The sequence below is a fragment of the Kogia breviceps genome, chromosome 4 (assembly GCF_026419965.1).
Source record: "Kogia breviceps isolate mKogBre1 chromosome 4, mKogBre1 haplotype 1, whole genome shotgun sequence".
In the NCBI taxonomy this organism is placed as follows: domain Eukaryota; kingdom Metazoa; phylum Chordata; class Mammalia; order Artiodactyla; family Physeteridae; genus Kogia; species Kogia breviceps.
In genome coordinates, this window is record NC_081313.1 from 146,366,781 (window position 1) to 146,381,936 (window position 15,156).

General features: G+C 41.9%; 1 protein-coding gene across 1 annotated transcript; it reads right to left on the minus strand.

Moving 5' to 3' along the window:
• Positions 1-289: 289 nt before the first annotated feature.
• Positions 290-14,771, minus strand: LOC131755771 (centrosomal protein of 78 kDa-like). Its single transcript, XM_059062397.1, has 8 exons — positions 14,753-14,771; positions 13,985-14,088; positions 11,759-11,933; positions 9,402-9,515; positions 7,593-7,655; positions 6,736-6,849; positions 1,056-1,242; positions 290-419 (listed from the first exon to the last, which is right to left on the minus strand). Exons 1-8 carry the CDS (start codon positions 14,769-14,771, stop codon positions 290-292), a joined length of 906 nt encoding a protein of 301 aa, XP_058918380.1.
• Between the last annotated feature and the right edge of the window lie 385 nt (positions 14,772-15,156).

A 15,156-nucleotide genomic window follows, 5' to 3' on the forward strand; every position in this document is an offset into this window, starting at 1 on the left:
AACCCGTGCCCCCTGAATCGGCAGGCAGACTCCCAACCGCTGCGCCACCAGGGAAGCCCCAAGAGAAGTTTTTTTAAAAGCTTCCAGTTCAAGTCATAATTAAGGTTAAGTTTCAACAGCTTGGCATAGCTGTGGATGTTTTGCTGTTCTCTGAAAAACGAAGAAAATCTATCATAAGCATGTTCATTCGAGAAAAATACTGTGTGTGTTTAGGTTTTTTAGCCATGCCCAAGTGACTTTCAATTTTGTACACTGTTCAAGGGCAGAGTGTATATTGGTTAGCATGTGCTCATAGCGGGTGCATTTCCAAAAAATGCTTCACAAAGGCTGCCAGCTTCTGGACATCTTCGATGGTGACAGCGTTATGCAGAGAGGCCCGAATGCCTCCCACGGACCCAGAAGAACCACCGATGCAGCCGCTAAGAGCAGGAGCACCGGGTTGAGCATCACGACGACCCTCCTTCCCCTCAACAGCTCGTGCGAGGGTCGCAGCACCTGACACCACCGTGTCCAACCTCCCACCTGAAAGCCAACGCAGGTGGCCAGGAGCATCACACATCTCAGTCATTAGAAAATTCCTTCCTAACGCTCACAGGTAACCTAGGTTAGCTCAAGCCTTCGATGAGCCTGCCGTGCAGGGGGCAGGGAGCGGGCAGCTATTCTCATGCGTGAGAACATACATCTTCCATGGAGCTTACAGAATTAACTACTCTCTCTGATGTTCAGGGGAGCAACAGTGTCTGTTCTTACACTGAACAGGCTTGTGCCAGCTGCACCAGACATGGGATGGCACCCTTTGTGCTGTCAGAGCAGAGATTTTCAAAGGTAATTCTGACCAAAGCTCCTAGAAAGTGTGGCCCCCCCATGCTCTCGGCCATGGAACTGTATTAAGGGGTCTGTAAGCAGCAGCAGGAGAACCCCCGTAACAAATGGTCTTTCCCAACGAGTTACAGTACCTGCTACTCCAGGATGGGAAGCCTCCTACATGTGTTTCCTTCAGCGTCTGAAAACTAAACCAGTTCTCTGACAAGCTTCTGGATGGGAGGTGTACTCACCAACTATGCCCTTTCAGGGAGATCATATTGAGTTCAAGAGCTTTGTCGAGAAATCTTTTTTCTAAAGAATCATCTCGTTTGGTGTTGCCAATGCGGAATGGAATATTCATCTTGCTTCTATTCTGGGGCACCACTGGACATCTGGAAAACATGTTTTTTGTTCCAGCTTTTTTTCTGTAATGTGCAACTGCCATTAACAAAGCGACAGAAAAGTTTAAAAAACCATTTTTCAGATGCAAACAAGAGATTAAAAAACAGATCTGTGCCAAGACATTTATAATTTACATAGGGAGACCATTCTTGCATATGGAACAGTGAGCTAACAGTCTCTTATTCGACTCATACTTAATTTCCAAGAGCCTCAGTTTCCTCATCTGAATATTGGGAATCATAATAATATCTCCATTTCATACTAGTTATGACAATTCAATGCTACAACATATATGAAGCTTCCAACCCATGGCAGTCACACAGCAATGTGAATGACCCTTTCTCTACAAGGCTGCAGAGAAAAACAATAAGTTCGTCCGCATAGTGGCTGTAAAATTTAAAAATAATGAGCAGCAGCTTTCAAAGCACTTAAAACACTGTAATGTCCCGAGCTGTGTGACCTTGAACAGGTGACTCAATCTCTCTGTTGTGCCTCTCTGATGTGAGGACTAAATGGCCACAAATTCTCTGCAGCCCTCCCAGCAAGAGGTGGGGCCTAGTGCTCCACACCTTTTGAATCTGGGCTGGCCTTGCGGACTTGCCTTGACCAAGAGACTGCAACAGGAGTGATGCTGTGCAACTTCCAAGCTGAGGCCTCAAGGGGCATGCAGCTCCTCTACCTGCCCTCTGAAAATATCACTGCCATGTAAGCAAGCCCGAGCTAGCCTGCTGGAAGTAACAGGCCCAGCCCACAGCCAGCACCAGCTGCCAGACAGATGACGGGGGGTGGGGGGCATTTAGACTCTAGGTGGATCACCAGATGACTTTGGTTGAATAAGTGATCTCAGATGAGACCAGCAGCAGAAACCACCCCACTAAGCCCAGCCCCACCTGCTGACTGAAAACAATCCTGAGCACAAGAAATGGCTGTGGTTTTCAGTCACTGTCTTGAAGTGTTCTGTGATGCAAAAGTAGATAACTGATAGAATTTAGAACAGTGTCTGGAACACATTCAATGCTATGTATGTATCTATTGAAGCCAATAAATCTGTCTCTTTATTCTCCACACCTTGGAAAGGCTTCATACAGACTCTCAAAAATGAATGGGTCACGTTTCACCTAGGGTATGTTTGTATTGGACTTCAGATTCTCATTTGGAAAGTCAGCAAGCCAAAATTATCTTCCACTGACAACCAAAGGAGACAAACAGAAGAAGAGCTGGCATGCTATTCTGGATTACAGGGAAAATATGTAATAACTCTCTCCATTTTCTCAAACACATCCTGTCATTCTTCCACTTCTACAGGGTGGATTCATTAAAAATAAACAAGACAGAAAAGCAGTGTGAGGAAGCCCCCATTCAAAGCTATGCTCACCCCTCACGGCACACACATAATTCCTGTGAAAGTTAATAAGAGTCAAGTGCACGGCGACAGACAGAAGATACGCAAGCAGGGAAACCAACTATCTGCTAATAGGCTTTGAGCCGGAATTCTGGGCCCCCCGTTGCACAGCTAGTAGGTATCCGGGTTGACATTTACATTAAAAATGTAGGTCCACCCTCTTTGATATTCTGCTGCCTCAGGCTCCCCAGGTGACAGTCCAATGATAGAGCTGGAGCAGCTAAAAGGACACGTGATTTAAGGGGAAAACATATTACAAGGGGGAAGAATTAGGAACCTGCATTTACAAAGAATCTGTTTTTACAGTCATCCCCCACACATTTACCCATCCTACTGTGAACGTAGGTGGTACCATGACAGCAACAATGTCATAACAACTAGAAATTGAAGATTAAATTTGCACGGTGCCCGAGAGCATCCCTGGTGTGGGGCTGAGGGAAGAAAACGATGAGGGGAATCAGCTGCTTGCAACCTGGCAAAACGGCTGTGGAGGGAATTCAAAGGCCACACGACAAGCGCTGTGGAAGCACAGAGCTGAGCAAGTAACTCTGCCAGACAGAAGGCTGAAGGTTTCAGAGGAAGGGAGGTGGGAGGGGCAGGACAGGGGGAGACGAAGGAAGGGCATCTGGCAGAGAGCTGTCTCTGCCAAGGCACTGGGGACCCCAGCAAGTTCTCTGCAGCACCTGGGGTGCTGGGTGCCTGGCTGGGGGCAGGACTGCAGACCGCAGAGGGCCCTGCAGACACGCTCTCCTGGGAACTGGATCGATCGGATCAACGAGGAGCATGCAGGTCTGCACAACAAGGAGCTCTGTGTTTTCGAAAAAGCACTATGCCCGACATAGGGGCTGGAGGTGGGGACCCTGGGGGAGAGGCCTGCTAGAAAGCTCCCACAAAGAACTTCTAGGTCCACAGAATCAGGGCTCCTGACCAAGACAGGGACGCTGGGGAGTTTCAAGCATGGGCAGTAAATGCAAATGTCAATAGGGACCCAAGGTTCATAGAAATGAGTATAACAGGCCCAACACGACAGACTCAGCACAAACTCCCTATGTTACCTGTTAACTGTGAGGGCCCTTTCTTTACTCCCACAGAGAAACAGAGTCTCCCTTTTACTTAAAACATATGGCCCTCCCAGTGTGTTTTTCCCACTTTCAGAGACACGGGGATTATGAAATAAGACACCTGCAGTTAAGTCATCATCCCATTTTCCACTAAGGGGTCCAATTGTGTGTATTAAACCCTGTGAGCCACACGGAGCACTGCCGTGGGCTGTGCTGGGCCACCGATCCTAGGTGTTATCACCAAATCCCAGAGCGGGGGCAGGGCCTGCGGCCTGAATGAGTTGGGGGCAGGGAGAAGGTGCCAGGCTGACAGAGCGCCAGCACGGGGCCGGCTGGGCGTGGAAGCAGCGGGTAATCCTGGGACTGTAAAGCTTCCAGGACAGAGTCTGAGCAGCGCTGCCCAGGGAGTCTATGATGGAAGCTGATGAGGATGGTTGTGACCGAAAAAGCAGTACCACAGTCAGTCACAGAAATTTAGGAAATCCTGAATTAACAGGGCTACAAGGGTTTCTTGACTCAACTTCCTAGAGCGTCTCAAGAGCTCTGGTGAATCGTGAACTCCCAAGAGGATAATTCATATAGGAACACAGTTTTCCCCAAATGCATGTGGCTGAAAAACCCACTGCATCTCTGGGATGAGTATTCTAGAATGCCCACTGAGAAACCCCGGGACTTCCCAAGGTACCAGAGGGGTGTGTGTGAGGGCAAAGGCTTCACCTCAGCAGGAAACAGCAGCTCACAAAGGTGGTGAGGGTTTAGAGGGCGCAAGAAAACCGCAGGCGGTTGGCAAGGGATGACAAGACGCTCCTTTCAGTGGTGTCTGCTGCAAAAGACAAACCAGAAACAAGAAAGGGTGTGAAGAGTGCATCCTGAGGTGAGAGAAGCCCACAAAAGAGTCACCAGGCCTCTCCTGACTGCCTAATTTTTTAAATAAAAAATTAAGTCTAAATTTGCACACGATTAGGAAAACTAGACTAAAAATACAAAGATCTATTCCCTTCCATTGAGGTGGTTGCCATTAACAGTCTTTTGTGCATTTTCAGGATCAGATACACAAATGTGTACACATGTATATATGCGTGTTTCAATATGTACATATATACATATATAGTATTTACAAATACAAACACTGTGGGTTTCTAAGTGGAATAATAGACATGTCCTTTTCTACACCTGCTCTTTTCCCTTTGGACCTGATGACGTATCAGGCCATCTTCCCAGTCTGCTCACAGGCCTTCCCCGAGCTCCACACACACGTTCCTCCCTACCACGGATGGATCCTCATTTCCTTCATCAGACCCCTCCCGAAGGACATCCAGGTTGTCGCTAGAGTTTCCCCATTACGTAAGTCTCCCACATCGGACTTGCGGGTGCCTGTTTGATGCACGCTCTGTGCAAGGCAGAGTACTGGCAGAGGGCAGGTGCCTAGAAGTAAAAGTCTTTGGTCAAAGAGCAAGAGAGTTTTGAACTTTGATGGATGCTGCAAGCCTCGCTCCAAATTTGAACACATTTGTTATACTTAACATACTCAAAGTGTGTTTGGTCCCCTGTCTACACCAGATGTTATCAGTCTTTAGAATTTCTGCCCATCAGAGGGGAAGAAAATCCCATGGTTTTAACCTGCATTTCCTAAAGAAGTTGGCCCCTCTTCATCTGTCTAGTAGCCAGCTGTGTTTCTTCTGAGTTGTTTGCTCATACAGTTAGAAACCACCCCCTGCCTTTATAAAATTTGGTTATCCTTTTTCATTTATTGGTGGGTTCTTCTCTGTATCAACAGTCACCTTTATATGTTAATACACTACCAAACTTTTGTGTCTGTCATTTTGTTTTGTTTATGTCTTGAACTGTAGAAAAGTTTTAAATTTTCATGTAATTAAATATCTTTCAGTTTATGGCCTCTGAGTTTTATGGCTTCCTTAGGAAGGCTTCTGTACTCCCTACAGTTACACAGAAATTCTCTCCTGTATTGTGTATTTGCTTCTTGCATTTAGCTGCATTTGCATCTTTTCGACTGACTAGAATTTGTGTATGCTGTGATGCCAATATCTAATTTCTGTTTAAATGAATTAGCAATGCTTCAATCAGTCAATTAGACAAAAAGTCAAGTTAGACTTTAAAATTGTCTAAGTTAAAATACAATTCTCAAGTAAACAGGGACCAGTTTCTGGACTTTTCCACCGATCTGTCTTTCCCTCTGCCAGTGCCAGTGGCTTTATATGTTGATGGATCATATGTTAACATTATATTTTATTAATGTTAACATGTATGTTTAAAATATTTCATCTATCCTTTTGCACTGACTTTTTCAGGTGAACACTGAACTGACTTCTAGATATTTACTAATTTTTGTGACTATTATGAATGGGATCTTTCCTTGTTTTCTATTGTTATTTCTGGCTTACGGGAAAGTAACTGACTTTTACATATTTAGACACAACTGATCACAATTCTGAACATGATCATTTCTAGTTTTTCCACTGATTCGTATATTTGGAAAAAAAAAACCATCATTATCATCTGTGATTTTTGTTGTTTCTTTAGTAAATAAAGCCTCTGGAACCAGCCCCCGCCAACTCTCCGCATGTTCTTATCCTGCCTGATCCACTTCCCTGCTGTACCTGACCCTAATCTGCCTGTGCTGCTGTACAACACTGTCTGTTCACAGGGCTCTGATGACAAGAAAAGCTATTCATATCTGTAAAGCGCCAAGGGCTCTGCCTGCTTTATTTTATTTTGGGGTTGTCACTAGGCACATCACATGCTTCCCTCTCTTTCCCAAGGCCTGCACCCCACGTGAAAGGGAGAAAAGGTGACCTCATATCTGGATATGGATTTTGTCACTTCACGAGCTTTATCATAGTAAAATTAATATCTAATACATATTAAACACTATGTGTCAGGAACCTCCTAGGTGCATTCCATAAGAACCACAAATAATACTGACAGCTAACCATTCAGGAAATAATTAAACGTTGAGGCATAACAATTAAGGCTGTTTTAATTTTAGCCCACCGGACATATAATGGGTATAAGTTCTAGTAGCATTAAAAAAAAAGAAAGAGTTGCCAATTCTAAGAGTAGCTTTTCCTTTTCGACCACTTCCCAAAATTATAGTTCTCTTTTTCTGTCTAGCAGCTTTGGATGGTTCCTTCACCGATGGAGAACTTATCCATTGGTACTGAGAGAGAAATGATAAATATGCCATTTAAGTTACAGGTAATTGAGGAGGGTTTGATCTTCACTGCAAATTAAGATATTTTAAGTTAATAAAAGGTCTTCAATCTGCATTTCTGGGAAGCTAAATTAAAGCATCACACACCATTTTCAAAAACAGAAAAGCCATTTCATTTGAATAAAAACTTAGTTTTAAGATGGCAGATCCACCAGCCGTGGTGCACTAAAGACCACCTAGAGGGGTGGGTTAGGGAGGGTGGGAGGGAGGGTGACACAAGAGGGAAGAGATATGGGAACATATGTATATGTATAACTGATTCACTTTGTTGTAAAGGAGAAACGAACACACTATTGTAAAACAGTTATACTCAAATAAAGATGTTATTAAAAATAAAAAAAAATAAAAACATAAGATGGCAGAAAGTACCTTGATAATTTTCTTTTAAGAAGGAAAGAAAAACAAGCCATTAAAGAGAAATTCTTGGGCTCCCCTGGTGGCACAGTGGTTGAGAGTCCGCCTGCCAATGCACGGGACACGGGCTCGTGCCCCGGTCCAGGAAGATCCCACATGCCACGGAGCAGCTAGGCCCATGGCCCATGGCCACTGAGCCTGTGCGTCCAGAGCCGGTGCTCTGCAATGGGAGATGCCACAACAGTGAGAGGCCAGCGTATCGCAAAAAATAAAATAAAATAAAATAAAACCAACAAAGAGAAATTCTTCTGAGAGAATTAAAACATGTTATATAGCTCTGACTTGGCACTCCTTCCATTCTGCAGACCTTTTTTCATAACTGCTTTCATCACAGAATGATTTAAAGTCAAATAAATTGAAATTAGAGTAATTATTTCCCAATGAGTGGCTATTTCCATTTAAAACCAAAAGCCAACTAATTATTGCTTTCCCCATAAAATTAAATATGAAATCTACATTATGCACTTGTACACTTATTTCCTCCTTTGTGTATGCTAGTTTCTTCCTCAGAAACCTAAGATGACATACTGCAGACTGCCCACAGTGGGTAAGATTTTGGCAGGAGCAAAGGTCAACTTTAAACATTTTGCATCTAAAGTGGCTTTGGATACCTTTGGATAGAAAGTAGAGTCTGAGCACTGTCCAGACACTTAGATACCTAAAGGGCATCTAAGAGAGCAAACCAAAGTTCTGATATTCCCGCAAAAGCTGCTCCTCCCATCGGCCCCCTTCTTCTAAGTGATACCACCCAGTTGCACACATAATCATCAATGACTTGTCTCCGTGTTACTATTTCCTTCATACCCCACATCCAATCTATCGGCAAGCCTTGTTAGCTATACCCTCAAAACACAACCTGAATTCAAGCGCTTTTCACTTGCTCCAAACTTTCAACCGAAGCTAAGCCAGAAACATCTCTTATTTGGACCACTGTGATAGTCTCCCAACTGGTCTCCCTGTTTCTCTTCTTTATCCCCCCAAGTCCATTCTCTCTACCAGCTCACCTTATTCAGATACTATTTGGATCATGCCTTTTTCCAGTTCAATACCCACTACTCATTTAGAATAATCCAAATCTGTACTCTGGCCTTCGAGACGTTATAAGATCAGACCCCTGGCTAGCACCCTGACCTCATGTCATACCACACTCTACTTCACTCAGTCCTCTGGCCATGTCGGCCTCCTTGCTTCTCCTGAAATACTCCACCCACCTACATGTCTGCACACTCACGGCCTCCTTGTCCTGGAATGTGCTTACACCGGATCTTCCGTGGCTTGCTCCTCTCTTCATTCAGGTCTCCATGCAAATGCCACTTGTACAGTGACGCTGTCCCCTAACAAACCTATCCAATGGAGTCCTACCCGCCCCCCCTCACTCTCCTTACATTAAGATATTTCTGCACTTCCTACTATCTCAAATTATGTTACTTATCTGTTTATTCATTGCCATCTGAACTCCTTCACTAGGATGTAAGCTCCATGAGGGCAAGACTTTTGTCTGTCTGGTTCACTGCTTTAGCCCTAGTGCCTAAACCTGTATCTGGCACACAGAAGATATTAAAAAAAATTACCTGTGAATCTGACAAATGAATAAAGTACTCCTTGCAAGAATTCAGAGGTTGCACAGGAAAGAAATAATGCTCTTGGTGGAAGCAGGCTTAGTATCTAGGGTCACTTCTATTCAGAGTAGAGATAAGAATTTACAAGTATAATTCACTTTAATTACAACATCATCTGCTAAAAACATAAGGGAAGTGCAACACTAGAAAAGTACAGTTGAAACTTGAACAACATGGGTTTGTACCTCGCGGGTCCATTGACACATGGATTTTTTTTCAATAAATATGTACTATCGTCCTTCACGATCCAAGGTTGGTTGAATCCACAGATGCGGAACCACTGACTATAAACTTCTACCCAGATTTTCAACTGCGTAGGGGTCGGCACCCCTAACCCCATGTTGTTCAAGGGCCAACTGTATATGATGAGGAAAGTTGAACACAGTAAGTTTTAAAAACTGTCAATACGTGAACAAATTCTTTTTGTTTTGCTATGTGTTAATCAATTTTAAAAAGTGACCACATACCAACCGGTGGATTTTTTCTTATTACCAGAATGAGCAGAGTTCTGTTGGTTTCAAGGGCCTTTAGTAAAGCCTTTGCTCCTTCACTGGTGAGGCCACAGTGCTGCAGGTCAAGTGCTTTTGATGAAAGACAAAAGGTCACTGGCTAACTCTACAGATTTAACATATAGACAACTCTCAGTTTCTCACGTGTGGAAGAGTCCTGCACAACACAAGTCATGGCAGGCTTGTAATTTGGGGTATGGAAAAACAACAGAAACCTATACGCACACACATAATGCATAATCCAATTTAAAAACCTCTTCTTGGATGTGCAATGATAACCCTGGCTTTAGTACCAATAAATCACCCAACATAGTTTACAATTACAGAACTGTATAACTGTATACAGAAGAAGAACTGTATATAACCTATGAGCAAAAAGCATCACAAAATGAATCTCAGTTCATAATTAGCAAGGGCGGCAGTGGCACGTAAACCTCACGAGCAAAAACTGGTGGAGGTCAGAGATGCACGGCATTCTTTGGATCATGATCTTCAGCTCTAAATCACACTTGAAACTACTTAAAAGGAGAAAACAAAATAGAAGAAATGTAATAAGTGTTAGTTTTAGAGCAAAAAAGACAAGTCTAAGAGGATACAAATAATAACAAATTCAAACAATGTGTGAACAGACAATACATACTAAAAACCTATCATGAAAGCATGATGGTCAAGAACTCTCTCCATAAAAAGTCAGACAAAACCCAGATAAACTGATCATGAATTCCAGTCGTTCTGGGGCTGAACAAACTACTCATTTAAACCAAAGGTATCATCACCAAAGCACAGGTATTTAAAACTATTCCATGAAAGGAAACTATGGTGAGTCTTTTTTTAAGTGTTGTGCGGACCATCACGTTAAAGTAACTGGAGTCTTTCAACACCCCCATGACACACAGAAATAGCAAGTCAGACATACGGATCTGACAGGATATGATACAAGCCTTACAAGCTCTCACTACAGAAGAATGGACACACGCTCTAATTAACCAAATAGCCAGATTAATACAAACAGCCAGTAAACCTCACCAGTAAATCAAATGAATACAAAATAAAACAAAATGTGGTTATTCTCCTATCAGATTAAGCCAAGATTCTGTAAGAAGAGCCTTTAAATCATGTCTATACCCTTTTGATCCAACAGCTCTCTTTCTAAGAATTTAACCAAAAGAAATAGTCAGAGATATAGGTAAGGATATATATCAGAGTACTATTTGTAAGTGAGAAACTCGACAAAGCTTATATACAAGAATGGATAAGCTATGTGCACTGTGGCATACTCACATAATGGAATACTGAACAATCACAAAAAACGATGCAGGAGATGCAAATTTACTGACTTGCCAAAATGCTCATACTAAATTAACTGAAAAAAGTTATAAAATTGGGAGTAATCCTACTGGCACAGAAAATGGAGAGGTACTCACTTTTGTAGTTTTACATTTTTTTACAAGTGCTACAAGCCAGTGTTTGTGAGAGGCAGGCTTCACGTCCACTGTTGGGGTGGACTACAAACTGGCATAGCATTTCTGGATGGTAACTCGGCGATGTGTATCAAAAGTCTTACAAGTATGTCACACTCAGGTCATTCCACTTCTAGTTCCTTACTCTACAGAAGTAATCCCAATGGACACAGAGACGTATATACAACGTATTCACAATGTTTCTGACAGGGAAAAGCAAACTGTCTAAATCTAATGGCAAAGAACTGATTAAACTATTGGACATCAATAAGATGGAATACTACATGATACATCATTAAATGAAAAAAGCAGGAATATGAAATAGCAAGTATATTACAATTTTATTTTTGTTATCCCCAAGTGGACAAAATATATTCATAGAAAAAAAAAGACTGAAAGTATACACACGAAGATGAACAGTGATTATGTCTGCGTATTAAGATTATAGGTAATTGTTCTCTTGTAACTCTGCATTTTCTATAAAGAATATATGCAGGGCTTCCCTGGTGGCGCAGTGGTTGAGAATCCGCCTGCCGATTCAGGGGACACGGGTTCGTTCCCCGGTCCGGGAAGATCCCACGTGCCGCGGAGCAGCTGGGCGCATGAGCCATGGCCTCTGAGCCTGCGCGTCCGGAGCCTGTGCTCCGCAACGGGAGAGGCCACAACAGTGAGAGGCCCGCGTACCACAAAAAAAAGAAAAAAAAAGAATATATGCAACTCGTAGAGAAAGTTTACGAGCAAAATAAAACCTATCAGAAAAATAAGGCTTTAAAAAAATCCTATCACAACAGTATCATGCCAAAAGCTAAGCATATATCATATTAAAAATTCAATAGTTTCAATTTTAGAATTGACCTCCAAGCCACAAATCCTCACTAAGAGATTCCACAAAAGCACTTGCACCCAGGTCACCAATGAGCGTGTTGTAGTTCAGAGTGATGCTCCTCAAACCAGCCATACAGTCAAGATCAGATCTCCTGGAAGGAAGACTCTCAGCCCAGGTGTCTGCATGCCTTCTGGTGGTCTGATACTTCACAGATTTCACGGGATGAAATTAAGATGCTTGAATAAGGAAACAGGGTGTGCCTACTGAGTATGGCTTATTACATCAGAGATTCACTCACACACACATATCAAGCATATATGGCAGGGGAATCAAGCTGAGAAATTAAAAAGTCATTCTGGTTTACGAGTCCAGTGACCCAGATCCTAGTCCGTCACTGATTAGATGCCAGCCACTGGATGACCTGTTTCTGAACAGTTCTGTAAAGTTGGACAACTCAATGACAGTCTATGAATTATTTTCCTTAGCTTCTAAGTCAGGGAATTGGTCCTAAATTCTATGATTGCTGAGGCTCTAAATGTCATCATTCTGTCCTCCAATGGTCTCCAAACACCTGACTGGGTAGGGTAACCCATAAGAAAACTTTTTAATATGCATCTTATTTATTAACAAATTATATACACAAAGTTCTATACATATAATGTATGTACATTATACTCCACACAGATAGTTTTAAAATGATACAAAGGCAAATAGGTTCTAATATTTTCTTTTCCTAAATCCAAGGCATTATTTTATTATTATTTTAAAATATTTATTTATTTATTTGGCTGTGCCGGATCTTCAGTTGCGACATGCCAGATCTTTTAGTTGTGGCATGTGGGCTCTTAGTTACGGCATGTGTGTGGGATCCAGTTCCTTGAGCAGGGATCGAACCTGGGCCCCCTGCATTGGGAGCGCAGTGTCTTAACTGTTGGACCGCTAGGGAAGTCCAAGGCATTATTTTAAAAAGTGTATTATAAAATGGATCTCACGTGCTACCTAGGGTATGCACACAGACTTTAGAGGCCTGGACTATGCACAGCAAGTTTGATGTGCCTTGGGAAAATAATGGTTTCACATTTCACCACAAGTCTTGTCTTAAAGACATTCAATTCTTTATATTCATAAAATAAATTTTGGTAATATGGAACAGTGACTTTAAATGAAAAAAGTCTTATTACATTCTTGAAAAAATAAAGGACTCAAAGTGCCTTTGACACTCTACAACGAAAATCATGAGTGTCATTTTTCTATTAATAATAACTTCTAAAAGCTCCAAGCAAAAATAACAGCAATCACTTACAAATTAGTGATTGCTAATAACAGCAATCAATTACAAACTATTTATACAAATTAGTTCATTTCAACCTCATAATGAGGCACAGAGGTTAAGTGATTGGTTCATGGTCACTAGCTATGAAATGGGAGAAAGGGAATTGGAACCTAGGCCATTTGGCTTCGGCACCCGTGTTCTTGACTGTTTTCAATCTCAGTGGTCAACGGACTTGCCCTCTATAGGATCAAAGAATTTTTCAATTTTTAAAATCTAAATTTAAACATTTCCAGCTTTGTGGGCTATACAGTTTCTGTTGCAACTACTCAACCCCACTGGCGTAGGGTGAAGGTAGCCATAGCTACCATGTAAACAATGGGTGCAACTATGTTCCCAAAACACTTTCTAAACAATGGATGGGACTACGTTCCAAAAACACTTTCTCTACCAGGCGACGGGCTGGATCTGGCCCACCAGCCATACTTTGCCCATCCCTGATCTGCACCATCAAACTATTAAAAAGGCTTCGTGTCAAATTATTAAATAACTTTAGGCCTAAATACAGTCATTATAACCACTGTAAAGTTGTTAAGGCATTATTTTAAAAACTATATTTACAAATTGGTGATGTAGTGATTTTTATTAGCTTATAAACTACAGCAGCTGGTAAACACTTGATTCATTTAAGTCTTGAAGACTAGAATGGCATAATTTTTCACAGTATCACAATCAACGTTTTCAGTAAATAATACATAAAAATATTATTATGTATTATATATTAAATCTCTTATTTCTAAAATTAAGTGGACTATCTTTACTAAATGGTAGAATCCCAAACTGAAAACTGGTCATATTCTTTCAACACAACGAAAGCTGCACTCACATGTGTCAAAAGACAAAAATTAACTGCCATCTGTATCAATATATTAATGTGCGTCAATCACGTATGTTTTCATGAAAGTTCAAACATAAAAAAAATCACCTTTAAGATCTTGGCCATGTGATCTGCTCCCTGCCATGTCACATTACACCCCATGAAGTTTACTGTCTTCAGAGAGATAGAGTTCTTTACAGCTTGCCAAATAACTAAAAGGGAAAAACACACATACACACACACACACAATATACATTTGTCAATCTTGACTCATTTGCTTTTCTTGAGTCAATTGGAGGTTTATAGCCACATTCTTAAAATCATTAACTGCAGTCTTCCCAAACAGGTAACTGATGAACAGATGCATTCTAAAACTTGTCAGTAACAAAGTGTTACTCCAGTTAACAGCAGCAGTTTAATTGTCTTTAGATACTAAAACTGAATACACTGAATACTGCAAACTGTATTCCCAACCACTCAGTAAAATACTACATACCTTTTGAGACATAGGAAAAAAAAGAAAAACCTAAAAATCTGAAGACTCTTCCTATTTTCATTTCCAATGATACTTCCCAATCTTGATGATCAATCAGCGATTTAAATGTCAATTATAAACCCAGTATTTTATTAGCTCCTATGCAGTATACTAGAGCCATAGAAGAGAGAGGACCTCAAACCCTCTGCTCCCTCAAATTGAAAGGCAGGCTTCCTGACCCCTCCAGACCACTACTGGACACAGGGAACACACACTAATGTTTCAGGACTCCAACTAACAGTCACCTGCTTTGTGATTACTTCCATGACACACGCCCACTAACACCACTGAGTTTGCTGCTCTTATGCGAAGGGACATATATTTCCTATTTTAAGACATACCACAGTGCGTTATAATCATGATTGCAGATACATGTTCTAACAATTTAAAGATCACGATGACTTTTTTGCTCTTTACATCTGGCTATTTCCCTTCCCATAATATTTCTTGAAGAGAAACATTAAAATACAGACAAACAGGGCTTCCCTGGGGGCGCAGTGGTTGAGAATCCGCCTGCCGATGCAGGGGACACAGGTTCGTGTCCCGGTCCGGGAAGATCCCACACGCCTCGGAGCGGCTGGGCCCGTGAGCCATGGTCACTAAGCCTGCGCGTCCGGAGTCTGTGCTCCGCAACGGGAGAGGCCACGACAGTGAGAGGCCCGCGTACCGAAAAACAAAACAAAACAAACAAACAAAAAATACAGACAAACACAAAAAACAGAAAATATACAAAATGTGTGGTTTG

What these genes read in the sequence shown, in the direction of transcription:
- LOC131755771 (XM_059062397.1), bottom strand. An exon ending in AAGAAAAAATCCACCGGTTG is followed by an intron (nt 7,656 to 9,401) that starts GTATGTGGTCAC and finishes ATTTGACTTTAA; the next exon opens with ATCATTCTGTGATGAAAGCA. An exon ending in TGGAAGGAGTGCCAAGTCAG is followed by an intron (nt 6,850 to 7,592) that starts AGCTATATAACA and finishes CATTTCTCTCTC; the next exon opens with AGTACCAATGGATAAGTTCT.